This window comes from Indicator indicator, chromosome 28 (genome assembly GCF_027791375.1).
Source record: "Indicator indicator isolate 239-I01 chromosome 28, UM_Iind_1.1, whole genome shotgun sequence".
Lineage (NCBI taxonomy): Eukaryota > Metazoa > Chordata > Aves > Piciformes > Indicatoridae > Indicator > Indicator indicator.
The window spans coordinates 4,694,602-4,718,137 of record NC_072037.1 but is presented as its reverse complement, the minus strand read 5'-3'; the positions used below and the strand labels follow the sequence as shown (position 1 = coordinate 4,718,137).

The 23,536-nt window shown below is 49.8% G+C and overlaps 1 protein-coding gene across 1 annotated transcript in view; it reads left to right on the top strand.

The window, feature by feature from the left end:
- Positions 1 to 23,536, top strand: part of ASTN2 (astrotactin 2) — a 400,925-nt gene that overhangs the window by 134,911 nt on the left and 242,478 nt on the right. Inside the window, exon 5 of the mRNA XM_054393630.1 lies at positions 6,387 to 6,494. Coding sequence (XP_054249605.1) covers positions 6,387 to 6,494 — 108 coding nt within the window. The remainder of the gene's footprint in view (positions 1 to 6,386; positions 6,495 to 23,536) is intronic.

The window sequence follows — 23,536 nt, the reverse complement described above, 5'->3', positions numbered from 1 at the left end:
GGTGTCTGTGTTGTGCAGAGAGGGGGACTGGTGCCCTCTCCTGGGGTAGGCCTTTAAAAGCACCCTGGCTTTGAGAATAAATAAGGGATGAACAGATCCTTCTGCCTGTTTGTCATGGCTGCAGCTTCTTGTCTTTTAGAGGTCGTGGCTGTGCCTGAAGTCATCCAAAGTCATCCGGGAGGGGTGGGGGGAGATGGGGTTGGCTGGGCTCGCCCATGGTCTTTGCCTGTGGCAGGACACCTTTGCTTCCTATTGCTCTGCCCATCTGTCCTGTGATGCCCATGGAGCATCACACTTTGCTGATGAGACTCTTTTGGGGTTCAGCTGGGAGCTTTCATTCATCCAGAGGCTGCCTGGAGAGGTTGTGGAATCTCCTCCTCTGGAGACTTTCCAAACCCACCTGGATGCATTCCTGTACAACCTGATCTAGGCAAACCTGCTTTAGCAGGTGTCTTGGACCTGATCTCTAAAGGTCCCTGCCAACCCCCACCATGCTGGGATTCGATTCTTCTGTGATCCAAGTCAAAGCATCACATCCAGCTCCTTAAGCTGCTCTTTGGTGATCACTTCACAGCTGTGCAAAGGCTGCCAGCTGGGATCAGGGTGACCCCAGTTTTTCATGATGGAAGCCTTGGGGCTGTTCTCTGGTTGTTGCCCCACCTGCCCTGATATGATTTTGGGGCAAAGGGAAGAGCAATGAAAGAAAGAATTTCTAGCATCTGAAGCCAGAGTGTGTGTGTGTGTGTGTCCCTGACACAATGACAAACCAGAAGAGAACATTTTGTCTGCAAAGGTGTTTTGGTTTTTTTTGGGTGTTTTGTTTTTTTTTTTTTTTTTTTTTCTTTTCCATTTTTTCATTGACTGGATACATTTCAAAAGGAAATGTTTGCATATTTTATTTTCCTCCCTAAAACTACATCTAATTTCTCTTTCATTTTTCTTTTCAGTTGACTGGTGCTCTATTTTGGGGATAAATTAATTAAACTGAAGATTTCCACTTAGCTAATTGTCCAGCTTTGCATCACCCTGCCAGCCCTTGGTGGACAGACCTTGCTGCAGTGCTGGGGATGTGGGGAGGAAATTCCTCATCTGAATTTACTGGGAAGGCTGGGAGAAGAGGGGCTTGTTGAGTACCAGGAGATGCTGTCACACAAGGCAGGCAAATGTGAAGGACCAAGCACAGTCAAGCAGGGAGGATGTGGTTCTTCAATGCTGCAGTTTGTGCAGGGTTTGTCCCTTTTTCTGGAGGAGAGGGATGTCAAAAACCCTGCAGCACTGGCAGTGGGACTGTGGCTGTGGGGCAGGGGGGTGAACAAAGACAGGTGGCACTGCTGGGGACAGATATGAACTCCCACTTAAAGAGTTATAGGATGCTTTAGGTTGGGAGGGATCTGAGAGGTCATCTAGTCCAAACCCCAGCAGTCAGCAGAAACATCTTTAACTGGAACAGTTTGCTCAGAGCCCCAACAGCCTGACCTGGAATGGTTCCAGAGCTGGGACATCTACCACCTCTCTGGGTAGCCTGAGCCAGGATCTCATCACCCTCAGTGTCAAAACTTTCATTCTTTCTGCTCTGAATCTCCCTCTTTTAGTTCAAACCATCACCTCTTGCCCTGTCACAACAGGCCCTGCTAAATAGTCTGCCCCCATCTTTCTTACTGACCTCATTAAGTCCTGAAAGGCCACAAGAGGGTCTCCTTGGACCCTTTTCTTCTCCAGGCTGAACACTCCCAACTCTTTCAGCCTGGCCTCACAGCAGAGGGGTTCCAGCCCTTGGATCGTTGTGTCCCAGTTCTATTATAAGATCTCACTTGGAGTGATTAAATATCTCCTGTTACATCTTAAGTAACTCCTGTTACTTATTGCTTTATTTTATGCCCTGTTGATTCATTTTTGCATCCACAGTTGTTGCTGAGATGCTGTCTAACCTCTTTGGGGTAGAGATTTAAAATATTGTTTCCCCCCCCCCCCTTTTTAATGATAAAACCACACCTTTAACAACAACAACAAATACACATGGCTAGCTAACAAAAAAAAAAAAAACCAAAACAAACAAACAAAAAAAAACTCTTTGGGGGATGACAGAGCTCCTTTAATTCCTGAATTTCATTTCCTTGCTCCCCATTTAGCATTTACTGCTCGCACCTTTAATTACAGCAGGAGGAGAGGTGGGAGCCTTGGCACTCCGCCTTGCTCCCTGTTGAATTAACTCTGAGAGCCCTGCCCCGATGCTGAGCTGAGCTGTGGATCTATTTGAAGGGATTAACGAGCTTGTAAATCTGCAAACAGGATTAGAAGTGAGAGTATCTTCCTTGAGCTCCCTCTCCTTGAGCTCCCCCTCCTCGCCCATGCTCCCTCCTCCTGCCCCACCGCGGCAGGAGGAGGCAGCATGGGCGAGGAGGGGGAGGTTTTTTTTCCTCCAACTCTTACCTAACAGGAGTAAACTGGGTGTAAAGGGGGTGTAGCTCCTTGGGGAAGCTGTTGTAGGGATTTGCCAGTGGGTTGCTGCTTGTCTTTCCTCTCGCATTTAAGCATCTAATTCATCCTAGAGATCCTTGTGAGGAGCTGAGGGAACTGAGGTTGTTCAGCCTGGTGAAAAGGAGGCTGAGGGGAGACCTTCTTCCTCTCTACAACTCCCTGAAGAAGGTTGGAGTGAGGTGGAGGTTGGTCTCTGCTGGTGAGGTAATGGCCTCAGGCTGCATCAGGAGTGGTTTAGGCTGGACATTGGGACACGTTTCTAGGCTGAAATGGTTGTCAAGCACTGGAAGAGGCTGCCCAGGGAGGTGGTGGAGTCACCATCCCTGGACGTGCTTAAAAGCCACACAGATGTGGTGCTTGGGGATGTGGCTCAGTGGTGGTCCTGATGATTTTGAAGGACTTGATGATTTTGAAGGTCTTTTCCAACTTTGATGATTCTGTGATTCAGTTCTGCTTTGTGATTGGTCATGGAGATTAGGATCTGTTTGCTATTACTTGGTGGCTTTCTCTCTTTTCTTTTTTTTTTTTTTTTTTAATCTTTCTTTTTTTAAAGAGGAAAGGAATGCTGCCAGGGTTGGTTGGGTTTAGTTGGGTGCTCTTCCTGTTCATCTCCAGGGTGCTGCATGTGGGTGCTTTCTGCTGGGAGCATCTTTGACCATATCATAGTATCCCCAGCCCTGCCATGGGCATCCCTCAGCCCCATCCCCTGTGAACAGCCTGCCATCAGGGCTGACTGTTGGAGCTGGTGCAGGAGGTATTGCCCAAATGTGAGCATCTCACAGGTCTGCTTCAGGAAGATGTTTGGACCAGATAAACCTGAAATCAGATCCATGGTGAGATCAGTTGAGGATCAGCACTGCTTCATTCTACAGGCTGGCTTGATGGGGCTCCATGAGCCCTGAAAGCACCACCAAGATGCATTCCAGCATCCTTGATCCTGCCAGGGATAAAAAACATATCCCTGGCAGCTGTTTCCTTGCCCTAGGCTCATGTTTCCAGGCTGACCTCTGCCACCACATGTTGGGTCAGAGGAGATGTTTCCTCTGCAGGCTGGGGGGGACCAGTGCTGGGTCTCCCAGCTGCTGTATTTGTACATCCTGCGCAGTGCTGGGTAATCAGAAAATGCAATATCGCTGTCACCAGCTCTCCCAAGACATCCAGCCTGAGTAATTTAACATGTCAGCACCATCCATCACTGAGATGCAGCCTGCAAACTAACACTGAGTGGTCAGGGGGGGCTGGGATGGTGGCTGGTGGAGCAGCTGCTGCCTGCATGGCTGCCCACTGGTCACCTCATCAAGGTGCAAGAGTTGAGCTCACACCAGAGATCTCTGCCTCTGGCCACCCCCAGCCATCTGCCTGCACAAGAAGGGACCAAGTCTGGCTCATAGAGTCATAGAATTGTTTTGATTGGAGAAGCCCTCTAAGGTCATTGAGTCCAATCATAACCCAACACTATCATGGCCAATAAAAACATGCCTCCAGGTGCCATGTCTGCACGCTTTTGGAACACCTCCTTGGATGGTGACTCCTCCACCTCCCTGGGCAGGCTGTTCCAGTGCCTGACCACTCTTGCACCAAAGAAACTTTTCCTAATCTCCAACCTAAACCTGTCCTGGTGCAACTTGAGGCCATTTCCTCTCATCCCATCTCTTAACACTAGGGAGGAGAGACTAACCCCCACCTCACTGCAGCCTCCTTTCAGGGAGTTGTAGGAAGGAATGACGTCTCCTCTCAGCCTTTTCTTCTCCAGGCTGAACAACCCCAGTTCTGTCCATTGCTCCTCATAAGTCTTCTTCTCAGGGAAGGTAGCAAGGGACATGCTATGCCATGCCCTGTCTGTGCAAGCAGTGTCCAGGTCCTTTCCCCAAGCAGAAGAGATTCCTCTGCTGAGCCTTCAGGGTGAAAACTCTCCCATAGCTGCTGTCTGTCTCCCAGACTTGGGCATTGCCAGCAACAAAAGGGAAGCCCCTGCTTGATGAGAGAAGGGGACATGCAGCAGAGCTGCAGCCCTGGCTGGTTGCCCAAGGGCCTGCATTAGAAGCTGGAGTTAATTAAGATTTTCCTCACTGATGAGAATAAGCTTCAGTGGTTTTACCACTCTGCTGTGCCCTTCAAAACCCCAGTCCCTGGCTGTGGGTACGTTGTGATATTGGCTGTTCATTGTGACATGGGGTCTGAAAAGGGGCTGGTTGTGGTTTGGGGTGTGAGTCTGTAAACCCCCAGACTCCCTGTCCAGGCACTAAACATCTGTGCAGCTTTGCAGCTATGTGCAAGCACCAATCCCTCCTGCAGCTTTCAGGAGGAAAAGAGCTGGGAGAGCCTCTTCCTAACCCCCTGTTGAGACACCCCCCAGGGCACTGCCCAGCCAGTTCCAGGCATGCACAGGGCAGGAGCTGCATGCTGAGCTCCTGGTGTCCCTCTGGCTCTGCCAGCCACCTCTCATCACCGTGATTAAGGATTTCAGAGGGCAGAAGACACTCCTGGTTTTCTGTTCTCCTGCCAAGAAGTGGGGAAATTGTGCTTCTGCCTAGAATAAAGGGTTTTTTAAAAACAGTAAAATATTTTAATGACAGTTTAAAGGGCCCCAGTCAACCCCCAGAGGCCTCTTTGCTTTAAACACTGCGAGGATTGAAGGACTTCTGCCAGTTGCAGTCTTCATTGATCTTTTTTTTTTTTTTTTGAGCATCCATGGTGGCTGTGGCAGGTGAAGCGAGCTGGGCTGCTCCAGCACCCTGCACTGCTTCAGCTCCTGCAGGGAGATGCTGGGTAAACCCTGGGCCAGCTCAGCTCATTGCCATGGCTAGCAGTACCAGTCACTGCAGAGATGTGGCTACCGGTCATATTTCTAAAGGGAGGTGGTTGTGAGGTGGGTTTGAGTCTCTTCTCCCAAGTTACAAGTAATAGAATGAGAGGGAATGGCCTCAAGCTGTACCAGGGGAGGTTTGAGCTGGACATTGGAAATGAAAAAGAAAAAAAAAAAAAAAAAGACTGAAAGAATTGTCAGGTATTGGGAACAGGCTGCCCAGAGAGGTGGTGGAGACACCATCCCTGGAGGTGTTTAAAAGCCTTGTAGATGTGGTGTTGGGGATATGGCTTAGTGGTGGGCTTGGTCGAGTAGGGTTAATCATTAGACTCAATGACCTTGAAGAGCTTTTCCAGCCTAAATAATGCTATGATTCTGTGGTGAGCTGGCAGAGTGGAAGGCCAAAGTGAGTGCTGAGAGGGGAAAGCCATGCAGCAGGGTTCTGAGTGTCCCCTCAGTACTCTCTTCCCCCTGCACTGCTTGTCTCTGCTGGGGTTGCTTTGAATCAAACACCTCACATTCACCATACTTCACCACACAGATGTCCTTGGGGTGAGCAGCTCTGCATCCAGAGCTTTTCTTTATAAATACATTGCAGTATGTTTGGCAAATACATCCCTGGAATCATGGAATGCTTTGTGTTGGAAAAGACCTTTCAAAGCTATCCAGACCAAGCCTCCTATAGTCAGCAGAGACATCTGCAACTGCTCAGGGCCCCAAACAACCTGACCTGGAATGGTTCCTGGGATTGGAGGTCTACCACCTCTCTGGGCAACTTGTGCCAGTCTTTCACCATCTTCAGTGTGAAAAAATTTCTTCCTTGTATCTAGTCTACTTCCACGGGGTAGAAAACAACTTCTTGCCTTCACAGCACAATTGGCACCATGGGTTCTTGATTCTTGACAAGGACAATAAGCAACCAGTGAAATCGTGAGTAGCAGAAGCCCCTGGTTGCTTCTGGTGACCCCAGGCAGAGCCCCTGAGCTGGGAGCTCTGCCTGCTGGCCAAACCCAGCAGCATTTCTAAGGAGCTCCCAGCTGCCCCCTCTGCTTCTGTGCATCTCAGCTCTCAGGGCTGACGTTTTCCTCCCTGTTGCTTGCAGGTGGGATCGGGTTTGGCCGTGCCAAAGGGAACTCAGGCTCGGAGGCGGATGATGAAACCCAGCTCACCTTCTACACCGAGCAGTATCGCAGCCGGCGGCGCAGCAAAGGTACAGAATGGCACAGGCACCACTGATGCACCTGGGTGTAAGAGGGGAAAAGTGGTTGAGCTCCTTGACTGTTTCCATGGGTGATGCTGCCTGAGTCTAGGTAAGGACAGCAATAGCCCTCTGTAGTGGTAAGGACAGCCCCAGATGTGCTGCTTGTGTGCTGCTGCACCGTGCAGCAGCCACAGATGGCGTTTCCTGGTGATACTGCTGAGGTTCTGGGTTTCTTTGAGAGTTCCTAGTGTCAGATGGATTACACATGCCCTGCCACATCTCTAGAGCTGCACTGGCAGGTGGTGACTGTCCCTGATCATCCTGGCAACAGTGCAGCTGTCGGGGTGGGCACCTTGGCAATTCCTTGCTCCAAACTCTCGTTTCCTACCTTTACTTGCCATGAAAAGCATCTGTTAGATGGAAATTTCCCAGCTTTCCTCTGAGCACAAAGGCAATTAAAAGGAACAAATTCAAGATGAGGGCTGGGGCAGGGATTTGTAGACTGGGGTCCCTTCAGGCTTTTTTAATAAATTAGAGGAACTGAGAAACTGAAATATCCACAGTGTGAAATTAGAGTCCACGTTTCCAGTCACGTTGTGCTGAATCATTTTTGTTGAGGACCCTCAATAGAATCATAAAATGCACTGGGTTGGTTGGAAGGGACCTCTAGAGGTCATTTAGTCCAATTCCTCCGCAGTCTGCAGGAACATCCCCAACTAGATCAGAGCCCCATCAAGTTTGAACTTGAATGTCTCCAGGGATGGGGCCTCCACCACCTTCCTGAGCAGCCTGTTCCACTGTTCCACCTCCCTCATAGTAAAGAACTTCCTCCTATGTCCAACCTAAAATCTACCCTGAACTAGTTTAAAACTGTTACCCTTTGTTCTTGTCCCTTCACATCTTTCTTGTAGCCCTCTTCAGGTACTGGAAGGCTGATATAAGATCTCCCCAAATCCTTCTCCAGGCTGAACAACCTCAACTCTTTCAGCCCTCCTTTGTAAGAGATGTGCTCCAGTCCAATAATTGTCCTTGCAGCCTTCCTCTGGACCCTCTCCATCAGGTCTATGATGTTCTTGTGTAGAGGGCCCCAGAGAGGACACAATACTCCCACAGCCTAGGCTGTTTTGTAGGGTATATGACAAACCTTGCTGCTGCTGCTGCATTTGAAAAAGCACTGCCAGGAAATAACAACATGGGGAAGCAATTGAAAAACTACACTGTGCTCCTTCCAGTTGTTTTCTGCCTTAATCTGGGCATGGGCAAAAGGCAGCACACCAGAAGGATGCCTGCTCCCACCACAGCATGTCTGGCCCCATTTGTGTCAGTGATCAGGAATTCCAATAAAAGCTGGCAACATCTTTATTTAAATGTGGAATCACCTGAGTGCCTTTGATCAGCTTGTTGATTGCACTTGGGAATAAACACAGGCAGGCCCAGGGCTGCAGTGTGATTGTTCCTGCTGAAAGGCAGGGGATTCAGGTTTTATTTTTCCATTTTTCTTGTGGTTTAGAACCATGAGAAATTCTCACCAAGTTTAGAAAGAGCTTTTGGTGAAAAGGAAGGAGAGAATTTGTGAGTTACCTGTTGCAGTACAAACCTAGGTGGCTTAAGGGAAAATGAGGTGAGAGAAGGAAGGAATAAATGATGTGTGAAATTGGCTGTGCAGGAAACAGAAGCACAGAATCCCAGCATGGTGGAGGTTAGAAGGGGCCTCTGGAGATTATCCAGTCCAACCCATCTGCTAAAGCAGGTTCACCCACAGCAGGTTGCCCAGGACCCCAGTGTCCAGGTGGGTTTGGAATCTTTTTGGAGAAGGAGACTCCACAACCCCTCTGTGCAGCCTGCTCCATGGCTCCAGCACCCTCACAGCAAAGAATTTTCTCCTCATGTTCAGGCAGAACCTTTTGAGGTCCAGTTTGTTCCTGTTGCTCCCTGTGCTGTCACTGGGCATCACTGAAAAGAGTCTGGCCTGGCCCCATCCTCTTGTCCCCCATCCTTTAGCTCTTCCTGAGCATTGATCAGATCCCCTCTCAGGCTGCTCTCCTCCAGGCTCAACAGCCCCAGGTCTCTCAGCCTTTCGACCTCACAGAGAGGCTCCAATCCCTTCAGCATCTTTGTAGCCCCTGTTGGAGTCTGTCCAGCAGTTCTCTGTCTCTCTTGAACTGGGAAGACCAGAACTGGACACAGTACTCCAAATATGGCCTGACTAGGGCAGAGTAAAATGCAAGGAGAATCTCCCTTGACTTGATGACACCCTGAGACACCACTGACCTTCCTTGTCCACTGCTGACTCATGGGGAACTTGCTGTCCACCAGCACTCCCTGGTCCTTCTATTTGGAGCTACTTTCCAGCAGGTCAGCCCCTAACCTGTGCTGGTGCAGGGGTTATTCCTCCCTGAGTGCAGGACTTTACACTTGCCCTTGTTGGCCTTCATGAGGTTCACCTCTGCCCAACTCTCCAGCCTCTCTAGGTCTCACTGAGTGGCAGCAGAGCTTGCTGTGGTGTCAGGCACTCCTCCCAGTTTTGTATCATCAGCAAACCTGCTGAGGCTCCACTCCATTCAGGTCATTGATGAAGCTGGTGAACAAGGCTGGAGCCAGTAATGACCCCTGGAGTACACCACTAGCCACAAGCCTCCAGTTGGACTCTGCGCAACCCTCTGAGCTCTGTCCTTCCACCAGTTCTTAAACCACCTCACTGTCCACTCCTCTAACCCACACTTCCTAAGCTTCCCCCAAGGACAAAAGCAATGATCCTGAGAAGCCACTGGTGCAGGAGGCAAAATTCCCAAGTGCTGAAGCAGTTTTTTTTTTTTTTTTTTTCCAAGGAGTTATTCTGAAATACCAGCTGGGTGTGAAAGTCCTTCAGTACTTTGCAAAAGTCACAGAAGTTTGGAGTTTATTCAGCTACCTCAAGGCAAGGGGAATACAATGCATGAGTGAGGTGTGGTAAACTGTATTTTAATGAAAAGCAGAGAAACCTTTGCTTTCCCTCTGCCTCAACACCCTTCCCCGTGAGGTCAGGTGCTCTCCGAACACGCTCATACTGGATGCTGGGTACAAAGCCGTTCTTATTGATATATGTGTTGGCTTTGGGTTGTTTGTTTAAGCTTCCTTGTTAGGGCAAAGATAAAAGAATGGATAAATGGGAAGAATTCCTTTCTTTTCCTTTGAGCTGTTGTTCACCTGGGCAGCTTTGATGGCTGGGTTTGAAGGGAATTCAGGAGGAAGAGCTGCGCCACGCAGCTGCTCGGCGCTGGCTGTTAGATCTCCGTCGGCTTTGGAGTGATGCTGTGGGAACCTGGTTTGTTCATGGCTGATGGTGGCTGACCAAGGGAATTGTCTTGCAGAAAGCCCCCATTGTATTGCCCCTCCTGTCTGGCTACGTTTTGCTATCTCTGCGTCCTTGAAAAGGAATTTTCCATTATCCTTTCATTGACTCTTCTCTCCCTTGTGGAAGGAAAGCAATAGCTTAGTGGGAAGCCACAGAACCAAACTCATAATTATGAGTTGAGCAAAGATCCATAATTGGATGAGATCATAACTCTAATAGAGAGGGATGCCTCGTCAGATATGCTTAATTCTAACAATGATGTCCCCACATCGATTTCACTATGGTTCTGTGTCATTGAAGGTGCTGTGAGACAGTTATGAGGTCCAAGGAGAGAAGTTGCTCAGGGTTTCTCTCCTTGAATTAGTTGTTACAGCATTGAGCCTCATTACTGCTATTGTCAAGGCATTGATCCCAGCCCATGTGATGGGAAGTTTCCACTTAGGTGGTGTGTAGGTTGATTGGACTTTGTTGAAGCCATCTGGTTAAGTGGTTGTGGGCTTTGTGTGTCTCCTGTAGAAGAAAGATCACAGGTTTCATAGTTCCTTGCCAAAGTGCATTGGAAGAACAGTCCCAGAGGTGAATATTGAGTGAGGGAGAACTTGTTCTGGTAGCTGAGGAGCAGCAGACCTGCTGATGTCTGGTTTTCAGTGCTGGAATATATGAAGAAGTGAATCTGATCAGGCCAGGAACAGCCAAGACCTCACCTTCTGTGGTCCCAGCACACCACTCCACACCACAGCACACATCTTTGTGGCTTTTAGGTCTGTGAGATCCCCTTATGCTTGTGTTCCTCTGCTTTTGGAAGGTCTCCAGAGAAGGTAGAGGTGGGGAGGAGTGTAAGAGATAATCAGACTTTTCTGTGGAGACTTGGTGCTTGTCTGCTATTGTGCTCAACCCCATTACTGGGATTTGAGCTGGGAGAGGCACTGCTGGTCTCTGGTGTCTCTGGGGAACTGCTTCATGCCACAAAGTCCTCTGTTCAGCAAGGCATCCCTCTTGTTCACCACAGCCCAATCCAGCAATCAGTCCTCTGCTGCTTTTTGGTGGGTCAGTGTGACCTCTGTTCTGAATGGCAGTGCTGCTGTGCAGTCCCAGGGGAGCTTGGACTTGTCCTGCTTTTCTAAGTGAAGCAAGTCCTGAGAGAGGCCACATGGAGCTCCACACTGGGAGGCTGTAGGGGCAGGGATGGCTGATTTGCCTTCTTCCTGCTCACCCTCATTACTGGCTCTGCAAGATTTGCCAGAAATAAGTTTTTCTTGCAGCCTGTTCATGACAGGTTTGTCTGCTTGCTGTGAGGGCTGGATTTCCCCTTTCCCACTCCCCTGGGAGACTTGGGAAGCGTGGGAATCTGCTTGCATGCTGGCTGTGGTACACAGATGGCTCCTGGCTCTGAGGCTGTCGGTCATCACACCTTTCACCAGTGCTAAAGTCTCTGTGACAGAGAACCTGTCATTGTTGCAGAGATGCTAACCCATAGCTCCAGCTGCCCATCACTGGTGTTATCAAGCCTTGATACTCACTCAGTTGCTCTCCTGAGCAGCCTGAGATGTTTCCAGTCTGATCCCCCTCGGAGCTCTAATGGAAGGAGCCCTGTGCACAAACCTCACTTGGAATCATAGAATTGTTTTGGCTGGAAAAGACATCTAATGTCATCAAGTCCAACCATCAATCCACCACCATGGCCCAAAGTGCCATGTCTAAATGTTGTTTGAACATCTTCAGGGATAGTGATTCCAGCACCTCCCTGGGCAGCCTGTAAAGAAGTTGTTCCTAATATCCAATCTAACCCTCCCCTGGCACAATTTCAGGCCATTTCCTCTTGTTCTGTCACTTGATACTAGGGAGAGGAGACCAACACCCACTTCACTATTGCACCTGCTCCATTCCTTTTGCTCACAGGGTGAATGTTCCCTCCCCAACAAAATATATTCATCTTCTGTTCTGATTTTGCATCCCTGACCCCAGGCCCCATGTAGTGCCTGCCTGATGCCAGACTGCCCTGGGTGATCCTGCTTTGCCAGGGGGGTTGGACCTGATGAATTCTGGAGGTCCTTTCCAACCTCTAATGTACTGTGATACTGTGTGATGGCTTTTCAGAGAGAGAGGAAGATGGAAGGGCAGTAAAAAATCAGTATCAGAAGTCCAAGGCTGCAGCAGGTTCCCTGCAGTGGTGTGATGATCCCCAAGCTCTGTGCTGCCTGGCTCATCACAGGCTTGGTGAGGCTAATGAGCCCTTCTGGTGGGGAGCCAGGAGACATGAGTGAGCTTCCCCCCACCTCTCTCTAATTCCTCAGCACACAGAAACATTCCTGCTATTTTAAAACCCCTTCTAGGAGAAGGTCTCCAAGGGCTAAATGAAGAGTAAATTGGTATCACATCAGGTCTGCAGGGCAGATGGTGGCCAGCTGCATGGGTTAGGGGCAGCTGAGGCAGGGAAAGTGATGAGGTCCTGTAGAGACCTTGTGAGGAGCTGAGCATCCTGATAGCCTGTTCATCTCAAAGACCTGAAGTGCCTTACTACCACCCAGCCATTGTCTGAGCCCTATGAACCTGCCAGTGGCTGAGCTGCTGGAACCTGTGGTGGGTCCCCATGGCTACTGTGAGCCTCTAGGGCTGATTTCACTTCCCTCAGTCAGATGGAAAGATCAGGTACAGAGAGCTGCTGGAAACCCAGATGCAAAGCAGAGCCCTGGGAGCAAGCACAAAATGATGCTGTTGAAACAGCTGGGATCTGTCATCAAATGTCTTAACTATGAGGGAAAGCTTCTTTGTTGTGAGGGTGCTGGAGCAGGCTGCCCAGAGAGGTTGTGGAGTCTCCTTCTCTGGAAAGATTCCAAACCCACCTGGACACTGTGATCCTGGGCAAGCTGCTGTGGGTGACACTGCTCTAGCAGGGGAGATAGACCAGATGATCTCCAGAGGTCACTTCCAACCCCCACCATTCTATGACTCTGTCCTCAGCCAGCTGCTGCTCTTCAAGCAGTCTCTGGCATCTGCTTCAACCCGAGCTTGACCATTCTGAGCCCACTGCTGCACGCTTGGGTCTTGGATCACTTCAACCCCCTTGGCCTCACCTCTGTTGCAGCCTGTTAAAAGGGCAGGAGGGAATTGCCCACTCTGTTTTCATGGATAGCTTTCCTTCAGGTGGTACTTTCACATCCCAGCAACCTGCTGTCTTTCCAGGAGAGGTCCCTATCACCCCAGGGCAAGCAGGACGTGATTTTTGGGTTGCTCCTTGGCTGAGGCCTCCATGAATAATTCACCCAGCAGTTTCTGTAGCACGTGGTGGTGGTTTAGCCAAATCAGCAGGGTCCAGTTGTGTAGCTTGGCTGGGTGTCAGCCGCGTGTGTGTGCACGTGTGTGCGCGCCCTGCTGCCTGGCCAAGTCTGCAGAGGGCTGTTAGAGAAATGGGAAGCTGAGCTTTGATCTGCCTCTGTATTTGGTGTTTAAAACAAGGTCTTTTATAAGGGAGTATTAGGTATTCGGAGTCTGTTACATATGAAGCAGCTTCTCTTTGATCCTCTCCTGTCTCCGGAGGCAGCAGACGTTTATTATTTCATGGGGAACTAAACGAAATGCAGAAGGAAATTTGGGTGCCTCTCTCCCTGCTCTGCCAGTGCCCCCCAGCCTTGCTGGGGCTGAGCAAACACCGTGGGCAGCGTTGCCCCATCTCTGCCATGCTCCTCAAGGAATGCTCCCCCTGGGTCTGCTCTGGGTTGGACTTGCTGAGCCAGCAGCCTTCAGACTGGGAGAGATGCCACTGGGGATTCAATGGAGATGAAAGGCGGTAAAGTAAACGTGTTGATTTGGGTTGCCTGCAGTAGCAAGAGGGAGTAATGGGTCTGTCTGTGCCTTGTGCTGTCTGTGCTCAGGGGACCTTCTCCCTTCCTGCTGGTGCTGGCAGCCCCATGCCTGTCTCCCTCTTGTGTGGTCAGCTGGCTGTGCCCCAGCTTGCCCAGGAAGGGGACATGCAGCCATTTGCTCCAGGGGCAGACAGAGAGGTCAGTGCTGGTGCCTGGTTCATGGCATGTGGAAATGTTCTGCTGTCTGTGAGAGCAGGGGAAAACACCCCAGAGAGGACAACCAAAATCCCATGAAACTGGAACATCCCCAAATCTCTGAGGATAAGATACCTCCATGACACAAGTCTGATCCTTACCTGCCAGAGTACTGAGGTACATCCACTCCCAGACCCCTGCAGTGTCCCAGGGCCATGGCCCTGATGAGGGATCTGGTTCCTTCCCAACCTTTCTCAGATCTCAGGAGCTCTGTCACAGATGCTGGTTTTCCAGCAAGCAAACAAACGTGGTGCTTTTGCATGATGGCTTATTTTGCTTGCAGAGCAAGCAGGCACTGTATCAGCACATAAAACCCACCCAAAAACCCTCTCAATCCCTGTTAGATTCCAGTTGCGCAGAGAAGCTGGAATGGGGATACTCCAACAACCAAAGGGTCCATAAGTCACAGAATCATATAGAATAGTTTGGGTTGGAAGGGACCCTCAAAGGTCATCTTGTCCAACTCCCCTGCAGTCAGCAGGGACACCTCCACCTAGAGAATGCTGTCTAGGGCCACATCAAGTCTGACCTTGAATGTCTGCATGGATGGGGCCTCAATCACATTCCTGGGCAAGCTGTTCCAGTATCTCCACTGGAGAAGTACTTCTACTGTCCAACCTCAGTCTCCCCTGCCCCAGTTGGAACTGTTGCCTCTCATTCTCTTGCTACACCCTCTTCTAAACAGTCTCTCCTTCACCATCCTGTAGGTCCCCTTCAGATACTGAAATCCAATTCCTGCTCCAGCCCTGAGCCAAGCCCATCGTGTCAGGGCTGTGCTGAGCATCATCATGGAAAAGCATCTTCCTTTCCCAGGCATCACCAAGCCCTTGCCCTCCTCCTGCTCTCCCCCAGCCCCGTGTTTGTGTTCCGCTTCCTGGGAAACAAGAGGCTGGTTACCATGCGGAGGGCGACAGCCCAGCGATTAGGGGAATTTGTTACCCACATGCTCTGAACAAAATTAAATTAAAAGTGCTGCTTTGCTGTCAAGATAAGGGCCAAGCTGGAGAGATAATTTTTCACTCTCAAACACTCAATTACTCGCTGAGGCTGTATCAGATACAATCAGAAAATAAATAAATAAGTAGCAAGAGTCATGCTGCCTCTAGGAACAGATGTAAATGCTGTTATCTCCAGCACAGTCCAGGGAAGTTAAAATTGCCTGTGGATGCTGTGGACCCTTCTGCTCCCCAGCTCATGCTTGGCAGCCACAGCAGAACCTCTCCCCAAAAGCTCAGTGCCCCCAAGCATCGATGTGTGTGCACTTCCATACCCACAGCCACCGTGGATGCCCCCTCCCTGGAGGTGTTCAAGGCCAGGCTGGATGAGGCCTTGAGCAAACTGGAACCTCTCCAGAGGTTTCTTCCAATCCCTATCATTCTGTGGTGCTCAGGAGGGGGGAGTCAGGACATCCCAGTGGATGCTACCTTTTGGTCACTCCCAGTTCTGTCTTGTTGTGCTGGTTGGGACACATGAGTATCACTTGCCTTTGATGGACCTGAAAGATTTGTCCCTGTTCTGCAGACAGGGAAGGGTTTCCTTCTCATCCCCTTGGCTGGACATAGCTCAGCAAAAGCAAGGACAAAAGGACTAAAAAGAAGAGCTTGGTGATCCTCATATCTGTGAGTGTGGACTGGAACAGGCTGTCCAGAGAAGTTGTGGATGCCACCTCCCTAAAAGTGTTCAAGACCAAGCTTAAAGCAGCCTGGTCTAGTGGGAGATGTTCCTGCCCATGGTGGGGGGGAGTGGGACTAGATGATCTTTTAAGGTCCTTTTCAAGCCAAACCATTCTGTGATTCTATGATATTGCTAAGGTCCCCTCTCAATCTTCCAGAAGAAAGGTAAAGATGATTTGCTTGGTTGTTTCTGCACAAACAGACTGGAGATCCCAGCCCCATTCCCAGTTGCCAGGCAGGAGCTCAACTCTGCTTGCAGGGTGGCAGTGGGAAAGCAGGCAGGGCATGGATGGATAATGTGCTGGAGATGAGGTCTAGCAGTGATGGGTGCTGGGACATCTCCTACCAAGTCCTGGGCCCTTCCCAGCAGCCTGACTTCTATCACTGCTCTCTCCCAGTCTCCAAAATCAATTCAGCTGTCTGGCCAAGGCGTCGCTCGCTGAGCACAATCCTCCCTAGGCTGTGACTCAACAGGAGCTATTTCATAGATAATGATTACTTCTTTTGCTCTTTTTTTTTTTTTTCCTGTAGGAATAATGTTTTTGTTACACTATATTGAAAATTGCTTTCCCTCCTCCTTAAAATGAAGCCTTCCACTCAGATTCGCCTTTGTGTTTGTACATTGTAAAATTGGGACTCATTTGGAGTCTGAAACAAAAAAAAAGGGAAGGATCAGGCCTTAATTCTGAGAGAAGTGCTTCCATCGATTTGTGTGAGAGAAAATTCCAGTGCAGGCAGTCTCTGCCTTCAGATATGTAACTGTTCCTTTAATGTGATTTTATCTCAACCAATTCAGCACCAAGAACATGAAAGCAAAACTGACTTCATTGATTTTAATTGTTCGTGCCCAGAGAAATGCAAAAATCGTAGCAGTGCCAGGAAAGCAAATTGGGTTTGCACAAATTCTTCCCTCTTTGCTGTGCTGGGGGAGGTCTGAGACATGTGGGCAGGAGAATCAGCCAGAGGTGACTCTGCTCGGAGGAGGCTGTGGCTGAAGGTGTTGGCTCTGGTGAGGATATGGCTGGAGGTGGTGAGCCTGGTGGTTGTGGGGGTGGGGGTGGTGACTGTGGTGGCAATGGAGCTAGAGGTGATGACCATGGTTGTGGTAGGGCTGGAGTTAGTGATGGGGCTGATTGTTAGGGGGCTGAAGATGGTGATCCTCATGGTGATGGGGCTAGAGGTGATGACCACTGGTGGTGAGGAGGCTGGAGGGGGTGATGCTGGTGGTGATAGCACTAAAGTGATGACCCTGGTGGTGATGGGGCTGGAGGTGCTGATCCTGGTGCTGATGGGTCTGGTGGATCAGCAAAGTCCAGCATATCAACCTGTGCAATCACAGTCATCTCCTTCACTACCTCTTCCTTGACCAGCACTCAGGGCTTTTCCTTCCTGTCTGCTTCCCTGTTTCCTTCTCCTCCTCCTGACTGAGGTTTGCTGGTGGTGTCTCCCTGTGAGCTGCAGGCTCAGTGCTTCAGAGCAAAGGGGGAGCACCAGAGGCAGCTGTAAAAATAGGCAGTAAATACATTTATTCCCTATGTGAGGCATTAGAACTCCAGGAGCACGTAAAGAGCTGGGGCTCAGGCTGCAGGAGGAGCAGGAGAGCTGGTGGGTGAGGAGTGGAGGCTGTGCTGCACGCTGCAGCTCAGCCACTCAACCCTTGACTTTTCCACAGGGTCCAGCAGTCTGACCCTAACCTCCCTGCAGTGGCCTTGCAGCATCTTCCTCTCCCTGATGTACAGCCCAGGGCTGCCTTTTCTGCAGCCCCCCCCGAGCTGTACTGGAGCCTGGGCTAATTGCTAGTGGATAATTCATAGCTGTTAATGGTATTAATCTGATTCCGCCTGTGCTTAGTGAGATCAAATCCTCTGCAAATCCAGACGTGTCTGATCTCACCCTTCTGCTGCACCATGCAGCTCTTTTCCCTCCTCCCTTCCCCCTGCCCCTTCCTGCCTTTTGGAGATGAGAGGAATCTCCCCAGGGGTCTCCTGTGGTGTGAGAGGAGCAAAACCCTCTCAGAGGCTGGAGCCAGCCCCATGTCTGAGCACTAATACAGTTCCAGGCTGTAGATGTGAGCATCTTCACTTAGGATTTGTCCAATGTGGTGATGGAGAAGGTGTCTGCTTGAGGAGAGGCTGAGGACAGGTGTTGTAGAGAGGACAGACAATGAAATGTCTGCTCATGCTCTTACCTCACTGCTCAGGTGCTGCCTGTGGGGTTCATTGCTTCAGCGTCCATCCTGTTCTAAGGGAAGTGGCTCAGAGTTGCCCATGAGGGCTTGGTGAGTACCATGATGCAGAAAAGCTGTGTCTGGATATAATGAGGATGACCCATCCCATCCCTTGTGTCTGATGTACCCCAGGAGGAGGAACCATCCTGACCTGGAGAGGATGGGGAGGCTCTGGTGCAGGGCTGGGAGGGGAGACAGGCAGCACTGTTCCCTGGGGTGCTCCATGGCAAGAGCCACCTGCCAAGACCACCGCTCCCTTTAATTGGTATTTGATTTGATTTGTCATGATCTCCTGCTTGTAAAGCACCTTGAGATGGTTCTGTGTGTACTGGTTTTAGCACTGTGTGTGAGGGTGCCCTGGAAACGCTGTTGTAGTGTCTTAATGAGCCTCTGCTGGAACATAAAGAAGGATCATTAGGAGCATCCAACACGCTGGCAACATCAACATGTGTTGGGAGCAGGGTGGGGATGCCACAGATGCAGGACAAGCTGTGGTGGGCTCACTGCTCCCTGGGTGTGCTGTGGGTGCTGTTTCAACCCCTGCTGGGTGGTTCTGCATGTGACGTGGCATGGCACAGCACCATGGGGTGGCATTGGTGGCTCCAGCAGGTGTTGCTAAGCAGTTGAGGCACTCACTGTTCTCCAGCTTGCTTTCCCCAGCCCTGTCTTCCTCGGGTGGTACAAAATACATTTTAATCTCTGAGTACCCACCAAAGGCTCAGTATTCTGCTATTATCTCTGGGGGGAAGCGGGGAAGATTGCAAAGCACATGGCGTTTAACACCCACATATGGCTAACACCATGGGCTGTGTGCTGATAAAGATGGGGGTAATTAAAGTTTATTTTTATTTTTTTTTTATAGACTAATCTCCCAAGCATGTATTTATGAGCCTGATTTAGAAACATCACATTACCAAGAGCAGGGGATGTTTGTGTTGCTTGTAAACCCATACGTGTTCTGAACATACTATTTCTCCTTTTTTTTCTTGTGGGTTCCCCCCACCCCCACCCCTTAAATTTAGGCAGCACTGCCAATATTAAAAAGAAATGAGCTTGGAATGTTGGGATTTTTAATTTTATTTTATATTCCTCCTTGTCCTTTAGGTGGGCAAGGGAAAGTGTACAAAGCAGCAAGTAATTACCTGCAGAAGGAAATGATATTTCAAAGGAGACATGGTGCATTTGGAGGGGCTCTGCAGAGTGTTTACACCACTGCCTTTGAATTTATCTTCATCTTGCAGCAGGTGCAAAAATCTTCAGGGGAACGTGGTGCTTTGCAAGCTGTTCTGGAGCTGTCTGCAAAGGGACCTGCACCTTCTCTGGGAGATGGGAGCTGGGCTAATTGGCACTGTTGCTTAAGGAGAGAAAAGAATCCTGGGTGGGAGAGGTGGTGGTGGCAGGAGCCCCTCTGACCACAGCTCTGGCTGCTCCTCTTGTCTTCCAGCCTCATTAAGCTGCTGTTACAGGATCAGTAGCAGGAAGCATCTTGGGTGTGATTCTGCCCTAACCCAGAGCAGTTTTCTTATCCTTTCTGCTTCTCTCCTTTGCTCTCACAGGCTGAGAAGAAACATTTGTTCTCTCTACTCAGAAGGAATAATTTCTTCTTATTCTTCGTCCTCATCCTGTGTCCTGGCCACTGCTATAGCCTTCTCCTCAGCTGCAGGATCCTGCCTCCCTTGGGCCATCACTTTCGCCACCAAAACCCAGCAGAGCTGTCTGACACCCCTTCCCACTGTTGCAGCCATCCAAGAAGCAACAGAAACGTGTTCAATTAAAAGTACACAGAGGTCATCTCAGTATATGAAGGATTTATTAGGGTAGAGGAGTCTGGGGCATGACTTTGGTCTCAGCTCTGCTTGGTCACCACCTTCCTCTCAGGCTTTTCATCCCACAAGATCTAAATCAAGACTTGTGTTGGGTGCTGAGGTTCTTGGGGCTTCTGAGTCATGTCAGATATCCATGAAGGTCTTGCATTCACCCCCAAGCTTCCTCCTCTTGATAAAGGAAGTTGACACTAGCTTGTTTGGTGCACCTGGGCGTGCAAATCTGCTCTTTAAACACCTCCCTGAAAGCCTAGAGAGATGAAGAGGAGAGAAAGGACAAAGCCAGGTAGAGCTCTAGTTTATAGTGGTGTGGTTTATGTAGTGTTGCCTGAGGTACTGAGCTGGGTTTAGAGGCCTTCCTCCGACCAAGGAAGGAATGAATTGTTTTGTCTTGTGTCTTTTAACAGGTGTGAGGTGTAGTGAATCTCCTGAAGGTGGTTTGGTTAGCATTGGCTTGCTAAAAATACATTTGCTTGTGGGTTTAGTGGCCTGACAAAAAGCTGTTTATCTCCAGATGGGTCTTCTGCACCCCAGCAGAGGATTGCTTCTGCTGGAGCATCAGTGGTCTGAAGAGCAGGCAATGGGATGGACTAACAGGAGCCTTGGCCTTCTCTCTGGAGAGCAAGGGAAGGATCTACTTATCCACCAGCCTCCCTTCAAACCTGGCAGCAAGGCCATGAGCAAAAGCCATGAGCAAGAAAGAGCTGAGCTGGAAATCCAATTTCTGCTCAAGCAGAAGACCTGTTGTTTTGGTTCAGCTGGTCAAAGCCAAGGTCAGGCAGTCCCAGAGGTCAGCAATTAGCACTGTGATGGAAACGAGCAGGAAGTTGGTTACAGGAGCCTAGCAGCACGTTGTGCCTTTCCTTGGGCAGCCAGGCTCAAACTCCTTCAGCTGCTGTGGGCTTGTTGCTATTTCCAGCTCCTGTGCCCCTTTCTCAGTCACAGGAGAAAAAGCCTCATGGAGTGATGGCAGCTCCTGGGTCCTGATTCCTCCAGCCCCACTCTGGCTGCAGGGGGATGAGAGCTGCCATCATCATACCTGTGATCCAGGCCCTTTGTGAAAGGGGATAATGCTCCTCTAACTCAGAAGGGATTTGGGATTTAATATTTGCAAAGCACTTTAAGACCCTGGATTGAAAGGTGATTCATAATGGTAAAATCCAGTGTTCTCTGGGCTATTGTGTACTTGGCTGTGTCCAATTACCCTGATGGAGCCTTTTTGCCTTTTTTTTCCATTTTTCTTTTTCTTTTTTTTTTTAACCTTTTTTATTATTATTATTTTTGCATTCATGTTGTAACTTCAGGCAGTGGCTGGGTCTGTGGCAGGCACAGTATGCCCAGAGAGAGGATGAGTTTGCCTCCTGAGGAGGTGCTAACATATGCTGATGATGTGAATAGAGATTGAGGAGAAAAGTTGGGAGGGGAGGGGGGGAAAGGAGATTGCAAGGTGAAGAGTGCAGGAGATGGGTGATAAAGCTGTGAAATAGGGGTGGGAAGGCTGTTTAGATGATGCATGCATAAGGAAGGTAAAAGATGCTTCATAAATAATCTATTTGCATACTCCTGTTGGTCACAGTGCTGGGGTTATTTTTGTAGAATCATAGAATGGTTTGGGTTGGAAGGGACTTTTAAAGGTCATCTAGTCCAACCCTCTGCACTCAGCAGGGACATCTTCCCCTAGATCAGGTTGCTCAGAGCCCCAAACAACCTGACCTGGAACCTTTCCATGAATGAGATATCTACCACCTCTCTGGGCAGTCTGGGCCACTGACTCACCACCCTCAGTCTCAATTATTTCTTCTTTTTTTTCTAGTCTGAATCTCCCTCTTTTAGTTTCAAACCATCACCCCTTGTCTTTTCACAACAGGCCTTGCTAAAATGTCTGCCCCCAGCTTTCTTATCAGCCCCTCTAAGTCCTGAAAGGCTGCAATAAGGTCTCTTTAGAGACCTTTCCCAACAGATCAGATGTTTTTCCTGTCCTGCAAATGCTGGTTGGAGCATCCATCATGCAGGCTCCATCCTTTTTGGCAGGAGATGCTTTGATGGGACATGTTGCCCTGCCTGGAAATTCAGGTCATGCCGAGCAGGAGCTCTCTGCCCTGGCACCAGCATCTCTGACAGCAGCTCTGGTCAAGTGTACACCTTGCTGGGGTGTGCAAGTGCCAGCTTGCTGGGTCTGTTTCCTGTTCAATTTTCAAGCTGCTGCTCTTTAGATCTCACTTTGCTGCTGAGATGGTGAGGGCTGGGGAGCAAAGGCTGGATTGACTTCCAAAAATAAACAAACTGTTCTCACTTGAATCCTGGTCAGGGATGTGCTCAGGTCTGCCAGGAACTTGGCCATCTCAGCCACACCATAACAGGCTGTGCAGTGACTGGAGTTAATTGCTGGGCTGTGCCCTCTCCTTGGCGTTGCCATAGTCCTCAAGTGGGCTTCTAATCCATGTTCCAAACACCAGAGAAGGTGCTCTGCAAGGTGGCTTGTCATCAGCTTTGAGCAAAGCAGAGTGTGAGTGCAAGGTGCTGGGCTACGTGGCCATGGGGGACACAGTGCAGCTGGAGCAGTGGTGGGACAGCCCCTATGTGGGGGGGACTGAGGATGGAGACTCCAAGTCTGCTCCCTTCTTGGACAGCGTGGGGACCTGTTGATAGGGTAGGGGCATCTTGGGGCCAGTTCCTCCTGGTCATCTCCATCAGTGGAGGGTGCCTCATCTGGACATACAAGTGCTTCTGGCCTGTGCCCATATCCCCTGGGGCAACCAGACCTCTCCTGATGTCTCTATATTGCCCAGCTTCACCCTCTTCCCTGTGGAGTCTGTCCCACCCAACTGTGGTTGGTGGCGATTCAGTCATCTTGGTGCTGCATTGAAACCCATGAGGGTTTCATGGTGGGTTTGCACCTGCTGCCAGCCTCTCTAGACCTGCAGGTGCTTGAGCTCCTCATTGGCTTGTTGGTCTTTATGTAATGCTTAAAAAAAAAAAAAAAATCCAGCTAAAATAGAAATCACCAACCAAAGCCTGAATGAGTGTGCAGGTTGGAGCAGAGCCATGGGGTGACAGGATCCCAAATAACCTCATGGGATTATTCCTTGCTTCCTTCAGCTCTGGTGGCTTTCAGGACAGGCTGAATGTGACCCATATCCCATGTGGGGGTCTGCTGGGGACCAGGCAGGCTGGGTGCCATAATTCAGCACCTGGCTTTCATGCGTTGGAAGATACAGAGCTGCTTTGTGGGAGATGCCAGGAGCTTCTCTGCCTGCCAAAATCAAACTTGTTTTGTTATTTCTCCTGCCCATCAAGAGCAGCTGGCTCTATAGATCACTTTGTTGTTGGGTCTGGTCCCCTTGTGCTGACTATTTACATATCTTGTGTAAATAATAACACTCCTGGGTGCTATATAGCATCTAAAGGTGTAGATTTCTCCTGGTGTTCAGGGAAAGTCAACCATGTCCTGGTCCAGGCAGCCCTTAGACTTGCTTTAATTCTTTATTGTAACCTGATAAGATTTGTCAAATAAGCCAAGGTTTTGCTGGTCATGGTGGTGATCATCTCCAGGGAGGAGGGGTCTGTGCAGGGCCCTGAACAGGATTTCTCCCTCCTCTAGGGAAATGCAGTCCTCCAGCTGGCTGTAACTGAGTGAGTGGAACAGGATGGGTGAACACCCAGCCACAGAAGGGGTGATGATGGGAGTGATGTGGTTTGCAGACCTCAGGAGCTCTTCTAGGGAGGTGGTGGGGTCAGTGTCCCTGAAGGTGTTTAAGCAAAGCCTGAATGAGGCACTTAGTGCCATGGTCTGGTTGATTGGATAGGGTTGGGTGATAGCTTGGACTTGATGACCTTGGAGGTCTCTTCCAACCTGGCTGGTTCTGTGAGCTGATGTCTTTGTTTCTGGTGCCTGTCCCTGGGGTTTGGGGCTCTTGTGCATCCATGCCAGGGCAT